We start from the raw sequence: 26592 nt of genomic DNA, 5'->3' as shown, positions 1-26592 counted from the left end.
CGTTTTGCTTCCTTATCTCCTTATTTGAAAAATAAGCCACCATCTTGAGGGAGAGAGAGGCAGGCTAGCACCACCAGGCCTGCCTGGAAGAAGAAAAGACCTCCCTTCAGCCACCATCTTGAGAGATATTGTATTGTATTGTATTGCATTTTTGTACTGTACACCGCTATGATCATTGTGGAATAGCGGTCTATAAATAAAATGTATTATTATTATTGTTATTATTATTAAAGTGCAAAAATATGTTTACTTTTTTTTGTAAAATAAAAATAACAAAAACTTGCAAATACATCTGGAGTGTGTCTTTTTTCCTTGACTTCATTTTTTCCTCTTAAAAATCAGAATAAAATTTATCATTAGTGTTTTGTTTTTTTACAGAACTGAACTTCTTTATTCTGTTTAAATAACTTTATAACCAGCAATACTTTAAGGCACTTATAATCCAAACTATCTGAAAAGCACCAGGTTGATTGAAGGGGTGTGTATAAGTGAGTACTAGATGGCACAATTATTTCACGTGGTATGAGACAACGTATCCTAAATTATACAATGAAATCTGCTAAAGTTCCATGAGCAGTAAATCAAATGAAAGTAAATGAAAGAAACGGTTGTTAGACCATTTCTGAAGAAACCTTTCCTAGACCCCCTGGTTATGAACAACAATAGGCCAGTGTCTCATTTACCATTCTTTAAGCAAGGTGCTTGAGAGGGCTGTTGCCCTTCAACTCCAAGTGGTCTTGGATGAAACCAATTAGCTAGATCCATTTTAAACTGGCTTTAGGACAGGATATGGAGTTGAGACTACCATGGTTGCCTTAGCTAATCACCATCATCTAGGCATCAACAGGGGAACCATGACCCTGTTGGTGCTTTTAGACCTCTCAGCAGCTTTTGACACGATCATAACATCCTGCTGGAACGTCTGAGAAAGCTAGGAATTGCAGGCATTGCATTGCAATGGTTCAGTTCCCAGCGGCTTCATAGATAGATAGATAGATAGATAGATAGATAGATAGATAGATAGATAGCATTGGGGACAGGATGGTGCCTTGAGGAATTCCACAATTAAGCTTCTTTTTTGAGGAGTAACTGTCCTTGAGCATCACCCTCTGGAATCTGTGTGAGAGGAAGGAACCATTAGTGTATTTTAAAGAGATAAATAAAGATCCACTTGTATGTCAACATACAGTTGACAGTCTCTCAACTTTATTACTTTAACTTTATCATTCCCCACAATCACCCATCCCAAACCCAGCTAGAATCTAGCCAAGGAGGTGCAAGCTATTACGTGCCATTCCAGAGTAGTAGTAGAGGGACCTACTTCTCATGAATCACACAAAGTCCTTCCCCCGACAGTGTCCAGATCTGGAAAAAATGGGGAAAAAACAGTAAAATAAAAGAATGGAAAAGCCATGGGCAAGCACCCTCTGGTACCTTTTTTAAAACACACACACCTCTCACTCTTGTTTCCTAACCACTTTCTTCTATTTTGATTCTTCATCCATGAAACATATTGCTAACAGTTTTAGATTTTCTTGTAACAAAATAAGAAAAGATACATATAACTCATCTTTCCTGTAGTGCTTCTTTGAAACAATGATGAACACAAAAAATGTTGTATTTTATAATCCTCCACCATAAGTAAATAACTAGGCAACGGACTGGATTTTAAATGAATAAATAAATAAATGGAAAATAATCAAGATGACAATTTGAAAAGAGATATTTTTATTGTATAAAAGATGAATGAAGTACAAATTTTGAACTTTTTTCAAAAAAATAAAATACAGTCCTTACCTACTTTTTTGCATCATGATAAGAGAATGAAAAATAATACATATTGAATTTTGCTGAAAATAAACAACATATAGAGCTCTTGAATTTACAGAGGAGTGGGATTCCGGATGGGATATTCTTCTTTCTGGTCTGCCCCATACTCTTAAAAACAGACACTGCAGAATTATTGCACAAAGAAAATCCTGCCATGCAAAAAAGGAAAGACGTTCAAAAATAAGTTTGTACACTGGTAGTGGCCGCTAACTGAAATTGTTGGCTTCTGTGACTATTTTCTTCAAGCATTTATCCTTGCAGTGCTACCAATTTGCTGTGATTTCTTATGTCTGCATGGTTGAAGAAAAAAAATGCATTCTGTATGCCCTTGTTTTCCCTACAGGACAAGCTGAGTAGTGCAAAACATGTTTGAATCCACCTTCTCAATCTTCTATGATCATAAGCTCACTCTCTTCTTCATTTATGGCAGTTTTAGACTTTTTTGCTTGGGTGGGATTTTTTGAATGAGTCCGTTTACGTTCATTTTGCTGTTTTTTGCATGTAACCTCCATTTTCTTTCGGACCAGGCTTTCTGGACTGGATAATTGAGGTGATCTGACCTGTTGATGAAACAATTTTTATGAATATCATCTGGGCCAAACCAGGTATCACCTGAAATACATGAACACCACTGATTTCAATCTTAGATCTGTTTCTGCACTGTGGCACATGACACCTTCATGTTTACTGGATTTCCCCACGCCATGTGATGCATGAAGAGCAGAAACAACATCTTTCCAAACACTTATTTTATACTGGGCTATTAAGACCACAGAAATCCAGAAGCATGCATGGTCCGTCTATGTTGTGCAGTTCAGAAATTATTGCAGATTCATTCAGTCAATGTGAATCCTGAGAACTCATTCTTCAGAAGTGTGCCATTTGAAGTGATCTAGTTTCTACTAATTGGTCTCAGACTTACTATTGTAACTAATTGTTCACACTCTACTTGTCAGCAGTGTAGCAGAGCCAAGATGTTATGAAAGTTAACAGCCACACTGCTCAGTTAAGTAGAGCATTCGCTGAGTAATTTGTTGTTACTCAACAAAGTAGAAACAGCAGAAGACTGTTTTCATTTTGAAATTTCCCATGTTCATGTTAAGATATTTCACTGCTAGAAATAGAAATCCTGCCACTATAGAAATCATATTTAATCTATTTTTCTAACACCTCAAAAACTTGGCAGTACTTTGAACCCTCTCAGGAAATCAACCTAATATAGGGTACAGCCTGCTCCATAAATATTACATTTGATACCTCATGGAAAGATTGTTGAGTTAAGGACTTAATTTACATCTCACATAGAAAAGACATAATTGAATCCATCTCATGCATTTAGTAAAAGCAAATCAAGAAAATACAGAAAATAAGATTATAACGGATCCAACAGAATCAAGAAACAGGAGGGACAAGTGTTTCAAAGCTAAAGTGGTTCAATATACATGTTAAACATTTGTTTTTTAAAAACCATATTTAATTAAATCTTACCTTAGCAATACTGTTTTTCCTTGTTATCACTTGCATATTGATAACATGACCCTTATTTTTCAGAAGATCAGCTCTGGGACCTATCTTCACATAGGATATTGTAGCAAATGCTGTAAAACTAAAGTCTTCCCTGCAAGAAAAAAACAAAGCATCTTGGTATGAAAAAGGAGAACTGGAAATGGAAATTTAAAAAGGAAGCGGAATGGAAACAAGGGCAAAACTCTATGGATCTCTGGTATTAGCAACAGACTTAGCTGGTGATCAGTGGAAGACCATGTTTGGCATCTGTTGCTTAATCTTACTGAGCCATAAATACTTTGCCGTTGAGGATGCACACATGGTTAACCCTACGTTAATGAATGTGTGAGTATTATTGGAGGGTAAAAAGATGAGTCTATGTGTGCTTGTCATCACCCAATGCTGAGAAATGGAAAGAAGGTCCTACTCATGTTCATTTATTAGGGTACCTAACTGCATAGAGCACTGTAAGTGTGCTTAACCAAAACACAAGGCTGGGCAATGTCTTTGCCCTCCATTTTACCTTCACACAACACAAGCCTCTCTGACCCCTCCCATGCAAAAAAATAATGCCCTAGAAGCCATTGAAGGATGAGCCATCAATCGTACTCTAAACGTACTTTCCCCAAACCCTTTTTGGTTTCTAAAACAGACCTGACTGGCCAACAACAAGGGGGGGGGTAGGAATTACATTTAGAAAGTGAATTGTGTCCTCCAGAGCCTTCTGGGAGCAGAAATTCTCTTTTTTGCCTGGGAGTGTTTCTTCAAACCTTGCCATTCAACACATCCTGGTCTTCTGTGAGGCAAGCAGGTGCAGGGGATGGACCAGAGTCTGTGATCTCATCCTTCTGCTAATTGAAAGTTCTCATGTATTCAGATAATGCCTCACAAAGCTAAAGAGCTGGAAGGTTTTATACTCACTTCAGGTACTGCTGCAGTATCAAATGGGCAATGATTCTCTCCAGTACCTCACGTGGAAGCTTGGGAGCAACAACATCTCGTACTCCTAGTTTTGACAAACCTTTCCCAAGCCAGGCATCAGTCAATTTTAGAGGAGTGAATTTCTCCTTCATGTGGTCCACTTGCTTTAAAATCTTGATGAGATCCTGACAGTGCCCTGTCACATTCATATTTTCAAATGCTGAATGCCATTTGGGTACAGAGAAGATGAAAACACAAGTATTAGTCTCAAGTACTCAATGGGGCCAAAGAGGATAAAAAAGGCCATTAAAAAGCACACTCTGTCCCAGACTTAGCCAAGATCATCCAGGTTTCCATCCAAACTCAGCCATGGAAACCTACTATCAGATATAATAATAATAATAATAATAATAATAATAATAATAATATCTCGCCTCTCTACAAAATGCAATTGAGGTGCCCAGATATGGGGCAAGTCACACATTCTCTGAGGAAGGCAAGGGCAAACCCCCCCTGGACAAATTCGGTCAAGAAAACCTTGTGACAGGTTCACCTTATTGTTAGCATAAATAACTTGGGAGCTTATCACGTTTTAAAGTTGAATGTGGCGTGCAGTCAGGTGTTATAACTCAGAAAATGCCATTGATACTGCCGCCCAGCTGCATCCCACCAAAAACCCAGCTAGAAGCCACGCTTAGAGGGCCGATTTTCAAAGCCCGGCTGCATCCCACATTCAACTTTAAAATGGAAGAGGTAAGTCAGGTTATTTAAAAATATGATAAGCTCCTTGGAGACACACAGCAGCAACATAAGAAAGACAGAGTCTTTTGTCAACTCTTGCAGTTGCACATACTACCACTAGTATGCTATAAAGAGCAAGAGTGAAAGAAATTTACCATATTCAAGTAGCTTGCAAAACAGAAAGGTCTAAGATAGTAAAAACAGAACCAGAAGTCATCTGCACCACATATTGTCCCATAGCTGTTTTGAGGTCACTAGCCAACTAACCTATGGGAGAACACCTTACATATGTCAAACTCAGTGATCACATACAGTCAGAGGGTATCAAGTAAAGCCAATTCCCATACCATAGGTGCTCACCTTACCATACTGCTCTCATAAATACTACTAGGAGCCTTCAAAAAATAATTTGAATGTTTACAATAAATGATTCACACCTTCCATTCCTTTCCACTGCAGTGTAAAGAAAATGATATGTTATTGAAAGATCTAAATCATTCAGCCTCTGGAGCTAGAAGCATCTAAGGTGATTAACAAAACACTCCCTATGAATGGGAAAGTCAATATAAAAGAGAAAACCAGTATGCATTACAAACCCTATGTCTCTCTTTGGTATTCGATGTTGTTCCTCTGCAGCATCATCTGTACCCTCTGATGCAGATAAAGCTGACAACACTGCCTTAGAACTTGCCCTTGACTCTGGTATTTAATGACAGGAGCACTAAGATTGCCATCTGATTGCCTCTTGACTATTCCCTACTAAATGTATGTAAAATCCATTATACAATAAAGTCATCACTTTGGCATGCACATTAAACAAAATATGAACCTCTAGTGTAAGAGTGGTTGCATTTGGTTTTTTTTTTTTTACTTGTTTTTACATTAAGCAAAACCTATGTAGACTCCTGCAGCAAACAAATGGGAAATCAGAGCAATGGAAGAGAATGAGATTCTCTCTAGAATGAGATTAATTCTCTCATGGAAGTAATTGCCTTCTGAGAACAGTCTACAATAAGCTAAGTTCCATACCCATCCCTGTTGGTTCACTCTAAATGGAGCTGACTTGGGACTTGTTTTAAAATGGTGAGGATGCAGTTTAACTTCAGGACCTTTCACCATTTCTGTAGCTGTTCTTTTTGCTCAATTTCCTGCTTTTTTTACTTACACTCCTCTCGACAGCAATTGTCACACATTTTGTTACAGTTGGCAGAATCCCAGGCCTCATCGAAGTGATGAGCTATCAGGACTCGACGGCATCTGCAAACACAAATCCTAGGATGAAAGCAGGAAATAAATGTACGTGTGTATGCACACAGAGAGCACAAACTGATGCATGGTCAGGGATCATAATAGTCAACTGCCATTTTAGGTAATGTGCATCTTCTTTGGCAATAATGTAAGAAAAGTGAGATTATCTCACTTGGGGGCAAGTAGGCTCTCTGCAGAAACTGAGTTCCTTTACTATACAAATTTGGATATGATCAAGCACTCATGGAATTCTGTGTTTCTACTAATAGATTTGCAAGTAAGAGGTTAACCTCAGCAATGTGAGAAGCCTTTCCATTTTTTGCTACAGTACAAAGTCTCCCTTACCTTGACATTTTTATCCACATTTAAGTGTTAGATCTATAATAATAGCAATTATGGCTCCCTCAAACAGAGTTTCAAACACTTCAAATTGTGTAAGATTCTGGTTAACAAGAGAGTGCTGGTTAAGCATAACATACTGAGCTTCTGTCATGGTAACTCATGGTTAAGACTGACAAAGGAAGCGAAGGAGAGAAGTCCAAGGCTAGCTTTCAGTTTGCAAATTATGGTTTACAAGGAGTCAAAGACACATACTGACCTGCAAAAAACAACACTTAGTGGTGGGGAACTTTTTATAAATGTGAGAGTGACCTAGTCTGACATTGATGTTTATCACACTATGCTCTTAAAGAGGTACTATTCCAGTGTGACTCCTCTAGCAGCCTCCTGTTGCATGCTGGGATTGGCAGTTTTAAGGAGGGGTATTTAGAATTCTCAGGCAGAGAAGTTCAGCTCCTTAAAACTGCCAATCCCAGCATGCAACAGGAGGCTGCTAGAGGAGTCACACTGGAATAGTAGCTCTTTAAGAGCATAGTGTGATAAACATCATTGTTTACCTTGCTTGGCACTGAAAGGACCATTATAAATTTTTGTAACCATTTTTAACCATTGAGAAATTCTAAATAAGGATCAAAATAGGGGAAAATCAAGATTCTGCAAACAACAAAGGGCCTCTCAGGTTGGTCTTGAGGGCTCCATCTGCCCTTGTTTTGTCTAAATGAGAGTAGCACATACATTTTACAATATTAATATACATCCTTCTCATCAACATTTGACATCTCCAAGGCTCTAACTGCAAGTACAATTTTTACAGTAAAATCAATAGATATAGTATCTCAGAGAATTCTGTCTCATACACAACACAACCACTTGCCTGCTCATGCTGTGGCAATAGGAAACCATGTCATATAATTTCTGTTGTCCTACATTTTCCATCACCACCATTGTGCTGATTCTGAATATGTCCCCAAAACCATAGTATAAGATGCAGTCAGCTTTCTGGTCATCCCGACCTAGAATGACATTCTGTAAAAAATATTGTTCAGAAACACAAACATCTATGTAGAATTTGTCCTCAGCTGGATATACCTGCACGTCCACTCTCCTGGTAATAGTTTTCCATGGATTTGCTCATTGAATGATGTATTACAAATCTCACATCTGGTTTATCAATTCCCATGCCAAAGGCAACAGTGGCCACTACGACCTGAAAGAAACAGAAGATCACAAAGATTAAGACACAAGGGATTGCACTTAACTAGAGAAACTTAAATGTATTATCACATAGTTCACCTGGATTTCGTTGGCAGACCAGCGCTTGTGAACTTTGCTCTTATCTTTGGGTTCCATATTTGCATGGTAGGTCCCTGCTTTGATCCCTAGTTTTTGTAAACTCATTGTAACTTGTTCAGCATCCTTCTGGGAAAAGCAGTAGATAATTCCTGAATCAACAAAATTATTAAGAGTGATGAAATCAAAGAAAAGCCTTACTAACAGTTGGCCTTAGGTAGGGCATACGAAGAAGCTAAAGTGCCACCTTGTAAAGGTGGTCTCCTACAGATGCATCTTATAGATGCTATTATGCTCAAGAATTAGCATTTATTCTTTAGTGCGCTCACCTGAAAGACCTTTGTATCTTCTATTGATGAGCTTCACAATGTCTTCAATGAAATCTTGAGCAGTTGATGGCTTTTCTCGAACCTGTAATATAAACAAGGCATTAAAGCATTTATAGTCCTGTATTTAGTGCTTTGTGAGAGCCAGTGTTGCATAGTGGTTTGAGAGTTGGACTACGACTCTGGAAACCATGGGTCTAATCCCCACTGAGCCATGAAGCTCACTGGATGATCTTATGCAAGTCACTCTCTCTCAGCCTCAGAGTATGGCAATGGCAAACCCCCTCTGAATAAATCTCGCCAAAAAAACCACCCTGTAGTAGGTTCACCTTAGGGTCACTGTAAGTTGGAAACGACTTGAAGACACACAACAACAACAACAGTTGATTACCATGGTCTTAACAAAACAACTGCAGGCTGTTTTTTAATCTTAAATGTATCTAAGGCTAGAAACTGCCTCCTGCTATGCTTTGCAGAGGCTTCTTTAGTGTAGCGCTCTGCATAAATCAAACAAGAATAGAGAATAGATATATAATACAGCTGAACCATATCCTTGAGATGGCATACTTTTTGTACTACAAAGTCTGGTCCTACTGCAGAATAGAATACTTGAGGAGCCAGGAGAGATAGAAGTGTGAGAGTACACATAACTATAGTTTGCTAACACTTTTCCTGCATTATGTTTTGATATCTTAAAAGTAACAAATTAAATGCTATGAATCCAATGATTAAGATGCAACAGATAACACAAAACATTTCCTTCTTCTTAGTCCAGCACACGTCATAAAACAGGTATTAATATAGGCAATTGTGTGAAATAAATTTGGAAGAAGTTCCAAATTAATATAAAAAATTGGTATGGATTCATATCAGCTGAAACTCAGAAAAGCACTAATTAAATTAACCACATTCAGCAAGAAATGGATTAAACAAGTCCTGGAGGGAAAGGGGCCAAAGCTGGACATTCTGATTATATAGGCGGGTTACACACCGCCATTAAAGTACGGAGTCAGTCCGTACTAGGGTTAGGAAGGTGCGGTGCTTCCGCACCCCCTAACCCTAGTACAGACTGAGTCCGTACAAAATGGCGGCCCCCCTTCCACATGGGGGCCGCCATGACGACGTCACGACCGTGTCGCCTCTATACAGGGTGGCGTGGATGTGACGTCGTCGGTCAGCACCAGGGCGCTTAGTGCGCCCTTTCCGCGGACCAGGAAGGAGTTCCGTTTCGGAGCGCCTTCCTGGTTTGCGGCGCCGCTTTGCCTCGCTGGGCGCAGCATTCAGACGGCTGCGCCCAGCGAAGCAAGGGAGAAAGGGGCCAAGCGGCCCCTTTCTCCTTCTCCCCGCCGCCGCGGGGTGTCCTTGGGGCTTGAAGCCCCAAGGACACCCCTTTTCAGGCTGCGGGGAAGCAGCGTTTTGCTGCTTCCCCGCAGCTTGAAAAGCGGCGGCTCGGGGCCTCAGCGGCTGCCGTTCAACCAGCTGAGGCCCCGATACACCGGGGAAAGGGGCGGGTACAGCCCGCCCCAAATGGGCGGTCTGTAACCCGCCATAGTGTCTAAATTCTATAGCTTCTTTCTCCTATAGCAGATCAGTCCATAGGTCCTTGTGCCTTTCCACATTACCTAGGTCTTTCAAGATCCCAAATGACTGGCTCAAAGGAATTGATCTACACAGTTTGGTTAATGTGTAGATTTTCACCAAAACCTTAAGTGTTTATACTTTTTAGAAGTAGCAAATAGTTCCAGCCTCTGCCCCAAAACTCCTAAAGTTATTATTTTAAAAATGGAATTTATAAATCACTTCTGCCAGTCACAAATATAAATGAATTAAAAAGTAGTTAGCCCAAAATATACAGATCAAATCTCCCTTATTTGAAATGCTTGGGGCCAGAAGTGTTTTGGATTTTGGAATATTTGCATATACATAATGAGATATCTTGGAGATGGAACCCAAATTTAAATATGAAATTTATTCATATATACCATATACACATAGCCTTAATGTAATTTTATACATAATGTCACACAGAGAAGTAAGCCAAGAAGGGATTGTTCTGGGAGCTTGCAGCTAGAGAATCAATTCGAAGCTCTTTCCCTTATTAAGGAGGGTGAGGAAGAGCAGCATGAACAGACTTCAGGGACAGAGCAAGGGAGCCTGAAAGTCCCACCTGAGGGAACAGTCGCTGCTAAGCCTTGGAGGAGACATGTGGTTGTAGTGGGGGACTCCTTGCTGAGGGGTACAGAAGCAGTGATTTGTAGGCCTGACAAGATGTCTTGAGAGGTGTGTTGTCTCCCCGGAGCAAAGATCCATGAGGTGACAGAGAGATTGGCAAGACTGGTCAAGCCTACTGACCAATACCCCTTCCTTTTGGTCCACGTGGGAACCAATGATACTGCAAGGCACAGACTTAAGAACATCAAAAGGGATTATGAGGTGCTTGGTAGGAAGCTGAAAGAAATGGATGAACAGGTTGTCATCTCGTCTCTTCTGCCAGTTGAAGGACACGGTCCAGGAAGGGAGAGGAAAATAGCAGATGTGAACAACTGGTTGTGCAGATGGTGCCGCCGAGAACGATTTGGTTTCTTCGATCATGGGCTGCAGTTCCATGAGGAAAGACTTCTTGCAAGGGATGGGTTGCATCTCACGCCAGTTGCAAGAAATGTTTTTGCCAACAGTCTCAAGAACTTGATCAAGAGGGCTTTAAACTGAGTTTCCTGGGGGAGGGAGACAATATTAAGGAAAGCAAAAGGGATGGCGAAAATAGTCAAACTGACATAGAGGAAACAAGAAAAAAAGTGCAAGGACCCAACAGTGGGGGGCAAAAAATCTTGCACGGGCAGCAAGTAAAGGAGACTCATGGTTTGCAATGTCTCTACACTAATGCACAGACCATGGGAAATAAGCAAGATGAATTCGAACTCCTAGTACAGCAAAGCAAATATGATATAATAGGCATCACTGAAACCTGGTGGGATGAGTTTCATAACTGGAATGTGGAAATAGAGGGGTATAACCTTTTTAAGAGAAATAGGCCAAACAGGAAAGGAGGAGGAATAGCACTATATGTCAGAGATATTTACATCAGTGAAGAGATCTAGGACATCAATCATGGAAGCCAGGTGGAGAGCATCTGGATAAAAATTAAAGGGGAGGGAAAGAACAAGGATGTTATGGTGGGAGTCTACTACAGACCCCCAAGTCAGATGGAGTAATTGGATGATGCCTTTCTAGAACAGATGACCACACACTCAGAAAGGAGAAATATAGTAGTGATGGGTGACTTCAATTATCCTGATATTTGCTGGAAGTCAAACTCAGCACAATCCTCAAGGTCTAGCATATTTCTCACTTGCCTGGAAGACAATTTTATTGTCCAAAAGGTGGAAGAGGCAACAAGGGGGTCAGCTATTTTAGATCTGATCCTAACCAACAAGGATGACCTGGTTAATGCTGTGCAAGTTGTGGGATCATTAGGTGGAAGTGACCATGTTCTCCTGGAGTTTGTTATACAATGGAAAGGAGAAGTCGGGCATAGACAGACACGCATACTCGACTTTAGGAGAGCGGATTTCAGTAAACTTAGAGAAGTATCGAGGGTGATCCTGGGGTCAGAAATACTAAAAGAGAAGGGAGTTCAGGACGGATGGGACTTTCTTAAAAGGGAGATACTGAAGGCACAATTTCAAACAGTTCCAGTGAGAAAGAAAAATGGGAGGTGTCTCAAGAAACCTGGATGGATGACTAAGGAACTGAGCTAAGTTTTAAACGGAACATGTATAAGAAATGGAAAAGGGGGGAAATCATGAAAAAGGAATTCAAAGAAATAGCAGGTATGTGTAAGGGTAAAGTCAGAAAAGCTAAAGCGCAGAATGAACTCAGGCTTGCTAGAGGTTAAGAACAACAAAAAGGGCTTTTTTGGATACGTCCGCAGCAAAAGTAAGGAGGAGGAAATGGTAGGGCCACTGCATCAAGAAGATGGCAAAATGTTAACAAGGGACAGAGAAAAGGCAGAACTGCTCAACACCTTCTTTGCCTCAGTGTTCTCAGAAAAGGAAAAGGGTGCTCAACCTGAGGATAATGGAGCAGAGGACAGATTAGGGGAATTTCAGTACAGAATAAGTAAAGAGATAGTAGAGGATTGCCTTGTTAATCTAAATGAGTTTAAGTCTCCAGGACCAGATGAACTACATCCAAGGGTATTAAAAGAACTTGCAAATGTAATATCAGAGCCATTGGCAATAATCTTTGAGAACTCCTGGAGAACAGGAGAAGTCCCAGCAGACTGGAGGAGGGCAAACGTTGTCCCCATCTTCAAAAAGGGGAAAAAAGAGGATCCCAACAATTATCGTCCAGTTAGTCTGACATCTGTACCAGGAAAGATTCTAGAGCAGATCATTAAGCAGAGAGTCTGTGAACATTTAGAAGGCAATTCCATAATCACAAAAAGTCAACACGGGTTTCAGAGAAACGAGTCATGCCAGACAAACCTGATCTCTTTCTTTGATAAAATTACCAGCTTAGTAGATGGAAGGGAATGCTGTGGATATAGTATATCTTGATATCAGTAAGGCCTTTGACAAGGTTTCCCATGACATTCTTGCAAACAAACTTGTAAAATGTGGGCTAGACAAGGTAACTGTTACATGGCTTTGTAATTGGTTGACTGACTGAAGTCAAAGGGTGCTCAAGAATGGCTCCTTTTCATCCTGGAGAGAAGTGAGCAGTGGAGTCCCACAGGGCTCTGTCCTGGGCCCAGTGTTATTCAACATCTTTATCAATGACCTGGATGACAGAATTGGGAGCATACTTATCAAATTTGCAGATGACACCAAATTAGGAGGAATAGCTAATACTCCAGAGGAAAGGATCAAAATTGAAAATGACCTGTATAGACTAGAAAGCTGGGCCAAAGCTAACAAAATTCAACACGGAGAAATGTTAAGGTACTGCACTTAGAGCAGAAAAATAAAATGCACAGATATAGGATGGGAGATACCTGGCTGACTGAAACTACATGTGAAAGGGATCTTGGAGTCCAAGAAGACCACAAGTTGAACATGAGTCAACAGTGTGATGTGGCAGCTAACAAGGCCAATGCAATTTTAGGCTGCATCAATAAAAGTATAGTGTCTAGATCAAGAGAAGTAATAGTGCCACTGTATTCTGCTTTGGTCAGGCCCCACCTGGAATATTGTGTCCAGTTCTGGGCACCACAATTTAAAAAGGATGTGGAGAAATTAGAGCGTGTCCAAAGGAGGGCAACTAAAATGGTGAAGGGTCTGCAAACCATGCCCTATGAGGAACAACTTAGGGAGCTGGGGATGTTTAGCCTGGAGAAGAGAAGGTTAAGAGGTGATATGATAGCCCTGTTTAAATATTTGAAAGGATGTCATATTGAGGAGGGAGCAAGCTTGTTTTCTGCTGCTCCAGAGAACAGGACTCGGAACAATGGATGCAAGCTACAGGAAAAGAGATTTCACCTCAACGGTAGGAAGAACTTCCTGACAGTAAGGGCTGTTCGACAGTGTAACACACTCCCTCGGAGGGTGATGGGGTCTCCTTCTTTGGAGGTCTTTAAGCAGAGGCTGGATAGCCATCTGTCAGGGATGCTTTGATTTGGATTTCCTGCATGGCAGGGGATTGGACTGGATGGCCCTTGTGGTCTCTTCCAACTCTATGATTCTATGATTCTATAATATTTTAACAATTTTGTACATGAAACAAAGTTTGCGTACAAGGAATTATCAGAAAGCAAAGATGTCACTAATATTAACAGATGTGGACAATTTTGGAGTATTTCGGATTTTGAAATTCCGGATGAGGGATACGCAACCTGTATTAGGTTCAGACCTATATTTAATAATGCTCAGACTTCACAGTTCTCTCCAATAGCAAACACAAGGATTTAAACTTGAACAGAAGACTTTAATTGGATTAAATTAATTTAAATCATAAATATTCATTCTTGCTTGTTAGTAAATTAGACTGAGCGCTTTGCTTCTCAGACAGTCTTGGAATAGATTACCTTCTTCAAGACGAGACAGACTTGATAGACATACCTCATAATACAGGTTGGGTCGGTTAAATGAGGCTGTGAAAGTAATACACTTCTGAACACAAAGAATTTTCTGAGCATCACACAGAACATGGCTAGTTGCAGTTGCAGTCAAACCAATCAAAGGTGCATTGGGAAACTGGCGCTTTAATATACCAAGTAATTTGTAATCTAGACAGAAGTTAAAGATTAAAAACAGAAATGTTACAAACAAATACAAGTTGCTAATACTATCACCACTATATTTCTAATACTTAGTAAGTGGCAAAATGATTCTGTACGTCTAACTAACCAAATCTCAGTACTGTAGAACCTTGTGATTTTCAAAGTTTAGTTCTGAAAAATCCTAAATTAAACCCAAACGTTAAAACCACAGACTAATTGTACTTAAATATTTCTTGGTTTTTTCAAATTTTCATTAATTCAGTTGGTCTACTCTAGTTGAGACTAACAATTAGTTGTAGATTCCTGAATAGAATCTGTAATGGTAGGTATGTTTCTCTGAGTTTACCACCATTGCTCATCTTCCTCTCTACTGCTAGACTGCTGCAGAGTGTTATATGTGGTATAAAGTTTACTCTCAGTTAATAAAGAGCAATGAAAAAGCCACAATAAACATCCTCTGAGATGGAGGAGCCCCTGGGATAAAACTCACAACCTTGTGGCTGCATTACAGGCTTTAACCACTGTGTCACCAAGGCTCCTAGAATGGCTGATTCAAAAATGTGAAGGTTTCCCATAAGAATGGTAAAAAGCACATCATCATTTGAAATTATAGTTTTTAGAAGGAACGTTGCTTTCAGTTAGAAACATTATTGTATGTGTCCTGCTACAGAGGTGCATGCACTACGTGTAGGATTGCCATAATTGTCCACTATTACCTAGGACAAAATGTAGGACAAATTTGAGACCAAACTGTAGGACAACTGCAGGACAAAACTCAGCCCAAAATGTAGGACATTTAAGGTCCTCCGTTTTTCTTAAGTGCCCTACATTTTGGGCTGAGTTTTGTCCTGCAGTTGGTGAATTCCTATTCAGTAGGGATGTCAGGAGATATAGACCAACAAATCAAGAGGGAGTCAAGATAGAGAAGGCTGGCTTTGAACAGTGGGGAATTTGCCCTTGCACCAAATCAGACCATCTAGCTTACTGTTGCCTAGAGAAACTGGCAAGAACTCTATAGGACTGCAGAGAGAGAGAGTTCTTTCCCAAGTCTAAAAGGCAATGCTGGTGAAACCTCATATGGAAAACATGGGCTCTGCCAATAAACAACTGTATACCCATTACATCTTACCTAGCACAAATGTGTAATAAAATGCAGACAACGTTTCCAGGGAAGATAAAACAGTAGCAATGATATTTACGTTCCCTAGAGAAAGGAGTGGGACTTCTGCCTGTCCAGATGTAAGCTCCTTCTAAATAGACATACCAGGCCTGAAGTCATGTCCCCACTGGCTGCAGCAATGGACTTCATCCACCGCAATGCGTGTAAGCCTTCCTGCTTGATAAGCTTTTTCCAGCTTCGACATAAACATCTTGCTTTTTGCAATCTTCTCTGGGGTCACATAAATGAGTTTTAGCTGTGAACTGTGGGACAGCATTTCAGCATGGACCCATTTTACATGTTCCTATTTCAGAAGAAGAATAGCATGACAAAACACTCATTACATATTGAAGGCATGAAAGCATTAAAGTGACAGCATACAATAAATAATAATGCTGCTTCTTATGTTAGAAAATTCCAGAGGCACCTAGTAGACTCTTGATTATGGGTTGAATCCCAGAATTGTGTCTCAGCAGGTAATCTCTGCCAAAAACTGGAAAACATATTGCAAATATATAAAGATGATAACTATTTGCTAACAAAGTCTCAATGAGCACATTATGGTGAAAATTACTTCCCTGCAACCAATGAGAAAGCACCTGAACTTTCTTATGACAGTAGCAACCACATAGCCCCAAATCATTCAAATACCAGCCTGATCTGGTCTTATAGTAATTATTCCTTACATGAAATTTATTAATGCTCACAGAGCACTACCTACACCTAATCGAGGCTGGAAAATTCCAAAACAGATTTTAAAAAATACAATGAAGACAGGACGCCATTCCAACATCAATTTCGGGGATACTGGGGGCAGAAAAAGTAAAATATGGCTTGTCTTCCAAGGCAAAACGTGTAATTTCCATGTTGGAAATTTCCATTTAGAAATTAAGCACTGAATTCCACACTGTTTAATCTTTTGTGCAACTGAACAACAAAGAGACAAACTAGATCTGTTATCACTAGGTAAAGAAAGTTGTAAAGACTATTATTTTTCCCTTGCCAATCCGTATTTCACTGACAATTTTCAAAACTCATACCAATAAATAAAAACAACTGCAGTCATTTATGGACACAGCTTTCAAATAAGAGGCAGCATGCCAAGAGCCAATATCCGAGTTTGGCATCCAGCCACCCTGCATGGCAGTCAGTCATACCTTGCTGCTTGATGCATTCAGTAAAGTTGCAGAAACTTCAAGTTGTTCCAACATCATTAGCTGATCCTCCATAAGTGAGATAAGAGGACATATCACAAGCGTGAAACCTTAAAACAAACAAACAAACAAAAGATCTTTTGTCTTAGTCCCTGGAAAGATTTCACCTTACTGCATTTAGCACATGGCAATTATTTATTTATTTAAAGTATTTCTGGACCACCTCCAAGCCCACAAGGGCTCCAAAAGTGATGAACAAATGAAAACCAATTAAAAGAGCACAAAGATAAAAATATTTTAAAGCACAATAAAATACTCTTTAAAAAATCTTAAAAGCAGTCTAAAAACAATCCTAGAATCCAGTTTAAAACAATTAAAGCAACAATTTCAAACACTGAAGGCTATGCGGAACAGTATTATTCTGGCTGACTCCAAAGTTACTCAGCTCTGTTAAAGCTAGCTGATACAATAGGTCAAAAAATAATATCAGAACATCTTTTCAATTTGAAAAATAATAGAATAGGGGCACCACTGGGCTTTTGCACAAATAAAACATTCAGCAACCGATATATGCTTTTAGGTACTAGAGATGATAAGTAATAAAAAAGAGAATTTATTTAAAGAGGAAAGATGAAGAATAGATTTTGAAATGTAAAGGGGGATTTAAATGAAGATTTGGAGATACAATGTTTAATATAAAAATTCTAGAATAAATGGTTATAGAATATATACAACTTTTTTGATCTACTGCATCAGCTAGATAAAACAGAGCTAAGTAATTCTGGGGATAGGTTACATTTTATGTCTTCTCATTGGTTCTCTTTGATGAAGCCTTCTCCAAAAATCCATAAACATGAACTCATTGGTAGACTTTTTTCCTTCCTTCCCATAAACAGAAGGCCACTTTGATTGAGAGCGCAGACTGCAACTGTAGAAATGTCTGATAATTGGTATCTATATACTCATATGTATAATAGAAACTATTTAATTTTAAAGAAATTGTGTTTTTATAGGCGGTTTATATGTTGTCTCAATATCACAATTATAATAAATGTGTTTTTGTCTATTTTATAATAGCCCCTGAAGAAGGCCAAATAGTGATAAGGCTAAATTATGTTGGGTTTAAAAAAAAGCTAATTTGAGCAGTTACAAACTATTTTCTTCACCCTCCCTGCCACCCAAAATGTGTGTTGGGATTTTTAAAGAAATAAAAGGTTTTGGACCATTATACTGCTCGAGTCCAGGTTATTTGAAGGACCGTATCTCCCTGTATGAGCCCATTAAAGTCTTGAGATCATCTGGAGAGGCCCTTTGCTCTGTCCCACAATTCTCTCAGGCTTATTTGGTGGGAACCAAGGAGAGGGCCCTCTCCGTGGCTGCTCCCAATCTCTGGAACTCCCTCCTTAGAGAGGCCAGGATGGCTCCATCTTTGCTTTCTTTTCAACAGTAGATACATTTTTTTTATATAGCCAGGCGTTTGCATATTGGCATGGGTGCTGTTTTGTTTTTGTTTTAAAGAGTTTTAAATTTTAATAATGTAATGTTTTAATCGTATGAACTGTTTAATTTTTAAAAAACTTTGTATTTTAAAGGTTTTATTCTGCTTTAACTTAGAATGTTTTAAATTTTGCTAGCTGCCTTGAGTCCCTGTACCGGGAAGAAGGCAGGATATAAATAAATAGGATGATGATGATGATGATGATGTGGCACTTCCATCTTTCAGTTTAGCAGCTGCCACAAAGAGCATGGGTTAGTGAAGTCTGGTTTGGCCTGCTGTTTTATGTGCCTAAATTGGTTCCAACCCATAGAATAAGATGTTGGCTTCACATTTTATGCTTTGATTTAGCACTGGCTTCATTCCTTTGGTTGGGAGTTAAGGCAACGATTGTTCTTAATCCATAGCTAAACCTTCTCCCCACGCTCTACATTTGTCTGCCCTTGAAAAGTGTTCTGAAGCTGCAGCTAGTAGCAGCTAGTGCAAAATGCGACAACCAGGCTAAGTCAAGTGTGCACTTTAGAGGCTACATAACACTCGTCTTGCACTGGTTTCCAGTTTGCTCATGAGCTCAATTCAAGTTGCTGGTATTGATCCACAAAGCCCTAAACCACATGGGGCCAAGGTATCTAAAAGACCATCTCCTCCCCTATGAGCCTGATAGAGATTTGAAATTTTCAAAGGAAGGCCTCTTGCATAACCCAACAGCTTGTGAAGTTAGATTGGTGGGTACACATAATAATAATAATAATAAAGTTTTTATTTATATACCGCCCTTCCATCAGATCAGGGCGGTTTACAGCAATTAAAATACAATAATAAACAATTAAAAACATACCACAATTACAAAAAACATAAAAACAAAAGGCCCCAGGTTAGCCAGTCCCGTTGCCAGTGCGGCAGAGGAGGCCTATAGGACCTTATTCAGGGAATGCGGTCCGGAACAAAAAGGTCTTTAGGTCCCGTCTGAATTGGGCCAGGGAGGTAGCTGAGCGGAGCTCTATGGGCAGCGTGTTCCAAAGGGCCGGGGCGGCAATGGAAAATGTCCTCCTGGTAGTGGAGACCAATCTCGCCCCGGGAATCCTAAGTAATTGCTGCCCAGATGTTCTGAGGGTGCGGGGCGGAGAGTATGGGGAGAGGCGGTCCTTCAGGTATCCTGGGCCCAAGCCATTTAGGGCTTTATAGGTCATTACCAACACCTTATATTGCGCCCGGAAGCGGATGGGCAGCCAATGGAGATCTTTTAATACCGGTGTTATATGGCTGGTCCTGGGCGTACCAGTGACCAGCCTGGCTGCCATATTCTGCACCATTTGAAGCTTCCGGGTTTGGTATAAGGGTTGCCCCATGTAGAGTACATTGCAGAAATCCAGTCTCGAGGTTACCAGGGCGTGTACCACAGTTTCAAGGTCCCTCTGGGCCAGGCCACATAACAGGGCTTTCTCTGTAGCAGCACATCAACTGTGGAGCTGCCTACCCAAAGAGGTTAGGCTGGCCCCATCTCTTCTAAGCTTTCACTGGATAGCCAGAATAATGCTGTCCCACAAGGCACTCAGTGTTTGAAATTGCTGTTTTAACTATTTTAAAATTGGATCCTGGGTTTGTTTTGGGACTGCTTTTAGTAATTTAGCAATTTGTTTTTATTTGTTGTTTTTTATTTGTTCATCTCTTCAGGAGTCCCTGTGGGCTGGGAGTGATACAGAAATACTTTAAATAAATAACATGTGCCAATGAAAGCTTCTGGATCATCACACAGCACAGGGGATTTTTGTCTCCTTTCATTCAGCTATTAAACTGAACCAAAGTTATTCTATAGACATCTGAAATGCTCCACTGAATGGGACACAACTTGGGAGAGCTGGGAAAAATTTGGAAAGAAAACAGAGAAAAATGGAACAAGAACTGAAGAAATATAACTTCAGTGAGTACAGCTCTTCTAATGGGAAGTGTTTTTGCTTGATTTTCAGATACTTGCCCCTCCTGCCCCATCTAACACTATCCCATCCAGTAATCTCCCAACCTCTTTGGGAGGGGGGGGGTGATTACCACAAAGGATGGGGCAAGAAAGTTAACTTCTGCCATCTTAATTATATGTGCCTAAATCAGCATTCAACTCACAATATGAAAAGTTATAGATAATTGACAAGACAATGGAGAACAAAGGACCTAAGCCTCATAAGAAAAATAAATTCTCTTTCATGTTCTGACTATGCAGCCCATCATCAATGGTATTTATGGATCGTCCTTATTTAACTGGGAAATATTAGCTTGTAGAATTTCTAATGAATGTGGTAGACTGGTGTAAGAAGATGCAATTTAGTTTGGTGCACTGGCCAATTTCAACATGATTCCCAGGTTTACACTATTTGTCAACATCACAGTATGTGAATGCAAAATTCTTGTGAGCATGTTTTTCAAGGTAGTGAGGTAGTGATTCAAAGGTAACTTACGTTTTGTAAACTGATGAGCATAAATATTTCAGTGGAATACAGAAATTATCTTACTAAAACACTAGCCATAACATCACTTATCTTATATTTTACCTCCTCCAACCACATAGCAACATAATACTTGTATAATCAGTGCTGTTTTGCTTATAAAACTGGTGTACATACCACCAGAACAGACTGCTGGTAGCTGATAACACAAACTCTTTCCACCACCCGTAGGCATAACAAGGAACACATCTTTTCCTGCCATTGTAACATTGATAGTTTCCAGTTGCAAAGGTCTAAATCTAGGTAGCTTGAAGTTACTTTGCAACATATCTCTGACCTTTGTGGACCATGGAAAATCTATAAAAAAGAAATAGCAATTTTAAAACCATCTTGGAATTCATTGGAAAGAACAGAAAAATAGGTGACAAGTCACATTCTACAAAGGAGTTTTAGAAAACCTCTACCAAGGTAACTTTTCAGTCCCCAAAATGTTAAGTACTGGGTGCAGGATACACATAAGTTCATGATGGGCCATTAAAGCAACCAACAGGAAAGCTGCACACAGTGAATAAGAGTATCCATTTGCCTTGTGCCTGCCCTTTACTCTTCTTGGCCCCCAACCAACTATTAACTTATTGTGGGATGAATACAGCCACCTAAGGTCAGCAAGCTATTACTTCCTTCAGAAGTGGACTTAGGAGTTTCTGGGTATGTCACCTGCATTGTCAAATAAAATGTGAAGATACCAGCTGAAATGTAGGGTTCCTTTTATCTCTGGATGGATGGATGGATGGATGGATGGAAGACATACTGATGGCCATTTCTGGGACAAACTTAATTGTTAAATTAACTGGGAAATAATCGGATTCAAATGAGAATTTGATGGGAACTGAACATATGTTAACTGTGCAATATTTATTCTGCATCCACATGAACTTTGGTACTTAAATATCATTTAAACTTGAAGAGCAGAATAACCAAACTATTAGGAAAATTGTGTTGGTTGCACACTTAGAAATAACCTTGTAATGATTACTCAAAAAACCCCATACCTGGTTATAACATATATTTCAATGTTAGTGTTTGCAAACAGTTTAAATGACAGCACAAGGACATGAATGTAACAGCATTTTATCTTGCACACCTTCCTTGTTCCAGTTTTCTGCTGCTGATTCAGTATTTTTGCTGCTCCCACTCTCAGTATCAGAAAATTGTTTTATTTTCTTTGTGAGGACTGTCTTCTTCTTAAGAAGTTCCTGCTGACGTTCCAGAAGTTCTTGAACTTGGAGCTCCACTGCCTGCAGTTCACTATCAACAGAAGCAAGTTCCTCTTGCAGCACTAAAGCGGAAGGAGAATGTACACATTTCAACATTTGTCTTCTTCATTTTCACTAGGCAGTTAACCCAACTAGGACTCAATGCAAGGAGTCCTCCTGCTCTTTCCTCTCATCCTCCAGGAGACAGAAACTTTATGGGGCAGTCAGGTTGCCTACCCATTCCTCCTCCTTTCCGCTCACTTTGAAAAAAAGTGTTCGACATGGCCTTCCTGATGTTGCTGAACCGCAACATCTCACTATTGGCTGCTGGTGCAGGGAAATGCAGTCAAACAACATCTGAAGGCCCACATGATTCCCATCCCTGGTTTAACACAGGAACCTGCCTCAAACTAAGGGCTGAAACAGAAGGCCCAGTAAAGCTGGCTTCTCTCTGGCTTGGGGGTGAGGCATTTAGACATGCCCCCCAAGCCGGACAAAAGCTACGCTGGTGATTACACACCAGCTGGCTTCTATCCAGCTTGGGGGCATGGCATTTAGATGCCACACACCTCTCCGGAGACAAAGGGGCAGCTTTTTTCACCCCAAATAGGAGTGGATCTTTTCTGTTCCTATTTGAGGTGGAAGCTGGCTGGATTGGGGCCACATGTTTGTTTGTCATGGCCCCAATCCAGCCTAAATGGGGCAGCCCATCGAGGCCGTCCCTTTTGCCCCTAAATCAGACCATTGGCCCAACCATCTCAGTAGTGTAAAGCTGTGACTAGCAGCGTGACAGATCCCATCTCCAAGTTATTCACTCAGACACCAACCCTTGGACTCCTGTCACTCAGTATTTTCACAGCTCCAAACCCCTTACTCTAAAGTAACTTCAACACTGAAAAAAAGTATATGGTCTGTGTTGGGCTCAAGGTGGTAATGCATGACCAATTCTTACTTTAACCATTTAAATAAAAGATTTCAATACATAGGTGTAGAACAACAAAACAAAGGTTTATTTACTAACAATTCCTCTAACAATTCAGTTACAATCAAAGTAACAATTTTTACCTGAAGTCTTTACCTAATGTTTCAGTACACTCTCAACTCCCACATAAGTCTCTATTCCTAACTGGCCTCTGTTATCTGTCTCTATCTCTATTTTTGATGGCCCTATCTGACCAGTTAACATCCGTCTCTCTTTCTATATTCTTCCCCTTAGTACCTCCATCCTCTGGTCAGCATTCTAAGAGCTGTGATTGGTTGGCTTTACTCAGACTTCTAAAGAATCTGTGATCCTCTCCTTCACAGGCAGCAACAGCTCTCCAGTTTCTAGCAGGATTCTTTCCTAGCCTACTTGGAGAGTGGAGTGCTCAGCCATCAAAGAATTAACTAGATCAACCCTGCTTACCGTATATACTCCACTATAAGTTGAGAAATTAATGCCCCAAATAGATTCCAAAATTATGGGTCGACTTATATATGGGGCAATAAGTTAACACTGGTTATAAAGTTCCTAAAAGAAGTTCCCACCCTTCCTTTGTAGCCAGGGATCTTTAAACAGCTCCCTGTTTCAGTCCCCATGAGCACTCTCCTCTCTCTCTCTCTCTCTCTGTGCGTCTTATCCCTCAGCCTTCCATCGCAGTCAGAGCTAACAAACAGCTGATGAGACAAAGGAGATGGGGAGGAAGGGAGGGAGAGAGTTTGCCTCCCTGTTTGAATCCATGTGCGTTCTTGTGTGTGTGATCCCTCAGCCTTCCTTCCTAGCAGAGCTTACAAGGGGGAGAGAGAGAGAGAGAGAGAAAGAGAGTTTGCTTCCCTGTTTGAGTCACCGCACTCTCTTCTCTCTCTCTCACTCTATGTACCTTATCCCTCAACCTTCCTTCATAGCCAAAGCTAACAAACAGTTGGTGAGGCAAGGCAGAGGGAGAGAGTATGCTGAGGCTTGTACCCTGTTTTTCAAGCCATGAGCCTTGGAAATCCTGGGAGTGAAGGGAAGAGAAAGAGAGAGGTTTGTACCCTGTTTCACACTCCATGAGCCTTGGAAATCCTGGGGGTGAAGGGAAGAGAAAGAGAGAGAGGTTTGTACCCCATTTGGCAAGCCATGAGCCTTGGAAATCCTGGTAGTAAAGGGAGGGGGGAGAGAGAGAGAGAGTGTGTATGTGCGCTCTGAGGTTAGTTTCCTCATTTTCCATGCTGACACTGTGACCCTTGGGAGAGGTCCAGAGAGGGAGAAGTAGGGAGGGAAATTGTGCTTTGTTTCCCCCTTTAGATCTTTTTTAACATGCCCCAGTATATGCCCTTGATTTATCCACAGGTCATATCAAAATCCACGATTTTGTCCCCAAAAATTGCCCTCGACTTATACATGAGGTCAACTTATATTCGAGTATATACAGTAGCTTCTGAAAACAGACAAGATCAGGTGTGCCCAGCATCACATAGTGTTAACACGTGTCAGACCTAATCTCTCATGAGATTCCTATATCCAGTTATTTTCCCCAGATTCCCATCGCCCCCGTATTGTTTCACATTCAGCTTTATACAGTTTGGCTGAAATCCAGAGAATTAAGTGAAAAACTTTATCCCACAATTTTCCCATTTCTTTTCTAGATAATGGAGAGATTTTATAGGCACTGCTGACATTATCAAATAAACTGATGTGAAAGACTTGGTTACCTGAAAGAGTTGTTGCCATCTTCGGTATCAAAAATGCACCTCACTTGATAAATAAGTACAGACCAAAGCAATCCTCTGTTTCTTCCTAAAAGGAATTTCAAAAGGATAATTTAAATAAATAAATAAATAAATAAGGTTTAAACAAACAAACAAACAAAAAACTCTGACAGTCTACAAACATAATAGCTTTCATAAAGACAAAATTAACCCATCATAAGTAACTGTACATTTCTTTGGAATGAAACAGCTGATATGTTACAGAATATATAAATGAATACTTTTGGTGGGAAGGTTATTTATTTGTTTAATACATACCCTGCTTTTTCTTAGTAGAGAACCCAAAGGTAGGCAACCTGCAAATCCCACTGTCTTCCACCTTCAGCTATTAGGGCAGACTGGACTGTAACTCAGTCTCATACTGATAAGAACTAACTTACCAGATCTTACATCTGAGGAAGGAGTCCAAGTCCACAAAAGCTTATCTACTACATCTTCCTCTCACTTAGTCTCAAAGGCACTACAAGATCCTTTTGCATACTGTATTCCAGGCTAACGTGGCTATGTCTCTGAATTTTACAGGGTTCTGTTCATGTTATCACACTTCTTGCCATCTGGAGTACACTGCAAGGATATTGTAAAGCCTCTTCCTCCCTCCCTCCTTCCCCTTGTAGTGAGGAGATAATGCCAGATTACACTCTGCAGAATTATTCTAATCCCAGAGCCTTGCAGGGCTGCCAGTCATCTCTTTGCACTCAAACGCCACCTCCATCACCCTCATGGTGGGTAGAACCACAGTGTCACTCTCCCCTTCCCTGTCTTATAAAGGGAAGTATTACAAGAATTACAGGGCTGTAAATGAACCAAGGAATTCAGGAAGAAAACCAGCATGTGCTTTACAGATTATAGCAAAGTCTTTGCCTGAACAGATAATGAAAAGCTATGGAATGCTCTTAGAAGAGATGGGAGTGCAACTGCATTGGATGGGAAATCTGCACTTAAGACAAGAGGCTACTCTTGGAACAGAATATGGAGAAACCAAATGGTTTCCCAACCAAATGGTTGCTCTATTTGTTTAACTTGTAGACAGAAACTATCATACGAACATCATGGCTGGACTCAGAGGGAGCAGGAGTAAAGATGGGAGGAAGGAACATCCGCAGTGTAAGATATGCGGATGATAGCATACTACTAGTGGAAAACATTAGACATGGGAGAATTACAGAAGAAGGTAGGAAGAAAGAGCAAAGGCAGGCTTACTGCTGAACAGAAAGGAAACAAAAAGAACGGCCACATAAATCCAATCTAGAAAACGAGGAAAGACTTCCCAAACCTTGGATCAGACATCGATCAGGACAGGAATGCAAAGGGCGGCCATGAAAGCACCAGACAGCCCTCCCTCCCTCCCTCCCAGCTGCTGCCAGAGGATGGGAAGCACTGCGCTCGACCCCCTTCCCCTCCATTCCCTTCTCCTTCGGGTCATGCTTTGCTTAGACTCTAAACCCGGGAGCAGGGGACTCTCCAAATGCCAGCTTGTCATCTGCTCTGCTACAATCTGTGGAGCCTCAGTCTACAGGAGCCACTCAGAGCAGAGCAGGGCAGGGAGCCTTAGAGCCACAGAGTCGGAGGAGACCCCAAGAAGGGCCCTGATCCAGCCCAGCCCCTTCTGCCCTGCAGGAGCTCTCAGGCACAGCGTCCCCAGGGACCGAGGAGCCTCCGCCACTTTCCGAGGAAGGCGAGTGTCCTGGAAGATGAGGAGGAGGATGATGCCTCCTCCTCCTCCTCCTCCTCCGGGTCGCCATGAATTGCTTGAGGGCAGTTAATAGCAGACAACAAGACAAGACCTTGGCTTTCCAGAAGGAGTCTCGCCTACCTCCGCTCTCCCTAGTCCTCCCAGCGCCCTCTCCTCCTCCTCCTCCTCTTCCCTCACTCTAACGCAGCCGGCATCTTTTTGTCCCTCCGACCCCACTTCCGGTTTCTCCCAGCCAATCCCCGCCCG

The 26592-nt window shown here is 40.8% G+C and overlaps 1 protein-coding gene across 5 annotated transcripts; it reads right to left on the bottom strand.

Moving 5' to 3' along the window:
• Positions 1-1707: 1707 nt before the first annotated feature.
• LOC149311667 (ATP-dependent DNA helicase Q1-like) lies at positions 1708-26573 on the bottom strand. 5 transcript variants are annotated; one of them, XM_089527623.1, is made up of 15 exons: positions 26467-26573; positions 24597-24681; positions 21812-22006; positions 20845-21024; positions 16738-16844; positions 15686-15884; positions 14261-14427; positions 8205-8286; positions 7879-8027; positions 7675-7792; positions 7460-7598; positions 6164-6255; positions 4258-4477; positions 3319-3448; positions 1708-2390 (listed from the first exon to the last, which is right to left on the bottom strand). In XM_089527623.1, the coding sequence occupies exons 2-15, from the start codon at positions 24613-24615 to the stop codon at positions 2214-2216; spliced, it is 1974 nt and encodes a 657-aa protein (XP_089383749.1). In that variant the 5' UTR covers positions 24616-24681; positions 26467-26573; the 3' UTR covers positions 1708-2213. The 5 variants fall into 5 exon arrangements, with proteins under 5 accessions (XP_089383749.1, XP_089383752.1, XP_089383751.1 ...); XM_089527626.1 differs by lacking the exon at positions 26467-26573 and adding an exon at positions 25927-25945; XM_089527625.1 differs by lacking the exon at positions 26467-26573 and adding an exon at positions 25854-25904.
• Between the last annotated feature and the right edge of the window lie 19 nt (positions 26574-26592).

This window comes from Sceloporus occidentalis, unplaced genomic scaffold (genome assembly GCF_023333645.1).
Source record: "Sceloporus occidentalis isolate IW3139 unplaced genomic scaffold, rSceOcc1.0.p SCAF_5, whole genome shotgun sequence".
In the NCBI taxonomy this organism is placed as follows: Eukaryota; Metazoa; Chordata; class Lepidosauria; order Squamata; family Phrynosomatidae; genus Sceloporus; species Sceloporus occidentalis.
The sequence above is the reverse complement of the archived record's forward strand: the minus strand, read 5'-3'. Positions and strand labels throughout refer to the sequence as shown.

What these genes read in the sequence shown, in the direction of transcription:
- LOC149311667 (XM_089527623.1), bottom strand. An exon ending in AGAAAACTGGAACAAGGAAG is followed by an intron (nt 21,025 to 21,811) that starts GTGTGCAAGATA and finishes TCTTTTTTATAG; the next exon opens with ATTTTCCATGGTCCACAAAG. An exon ending in GACCCAACCTGTATTATGAG is followed by an intron (nt 8,287 to 14,260) that starts GTATGTCTATCA and finishes TTTATATTACAG; the next exon opens with GTTCGAGAAAAGCCATCAAC.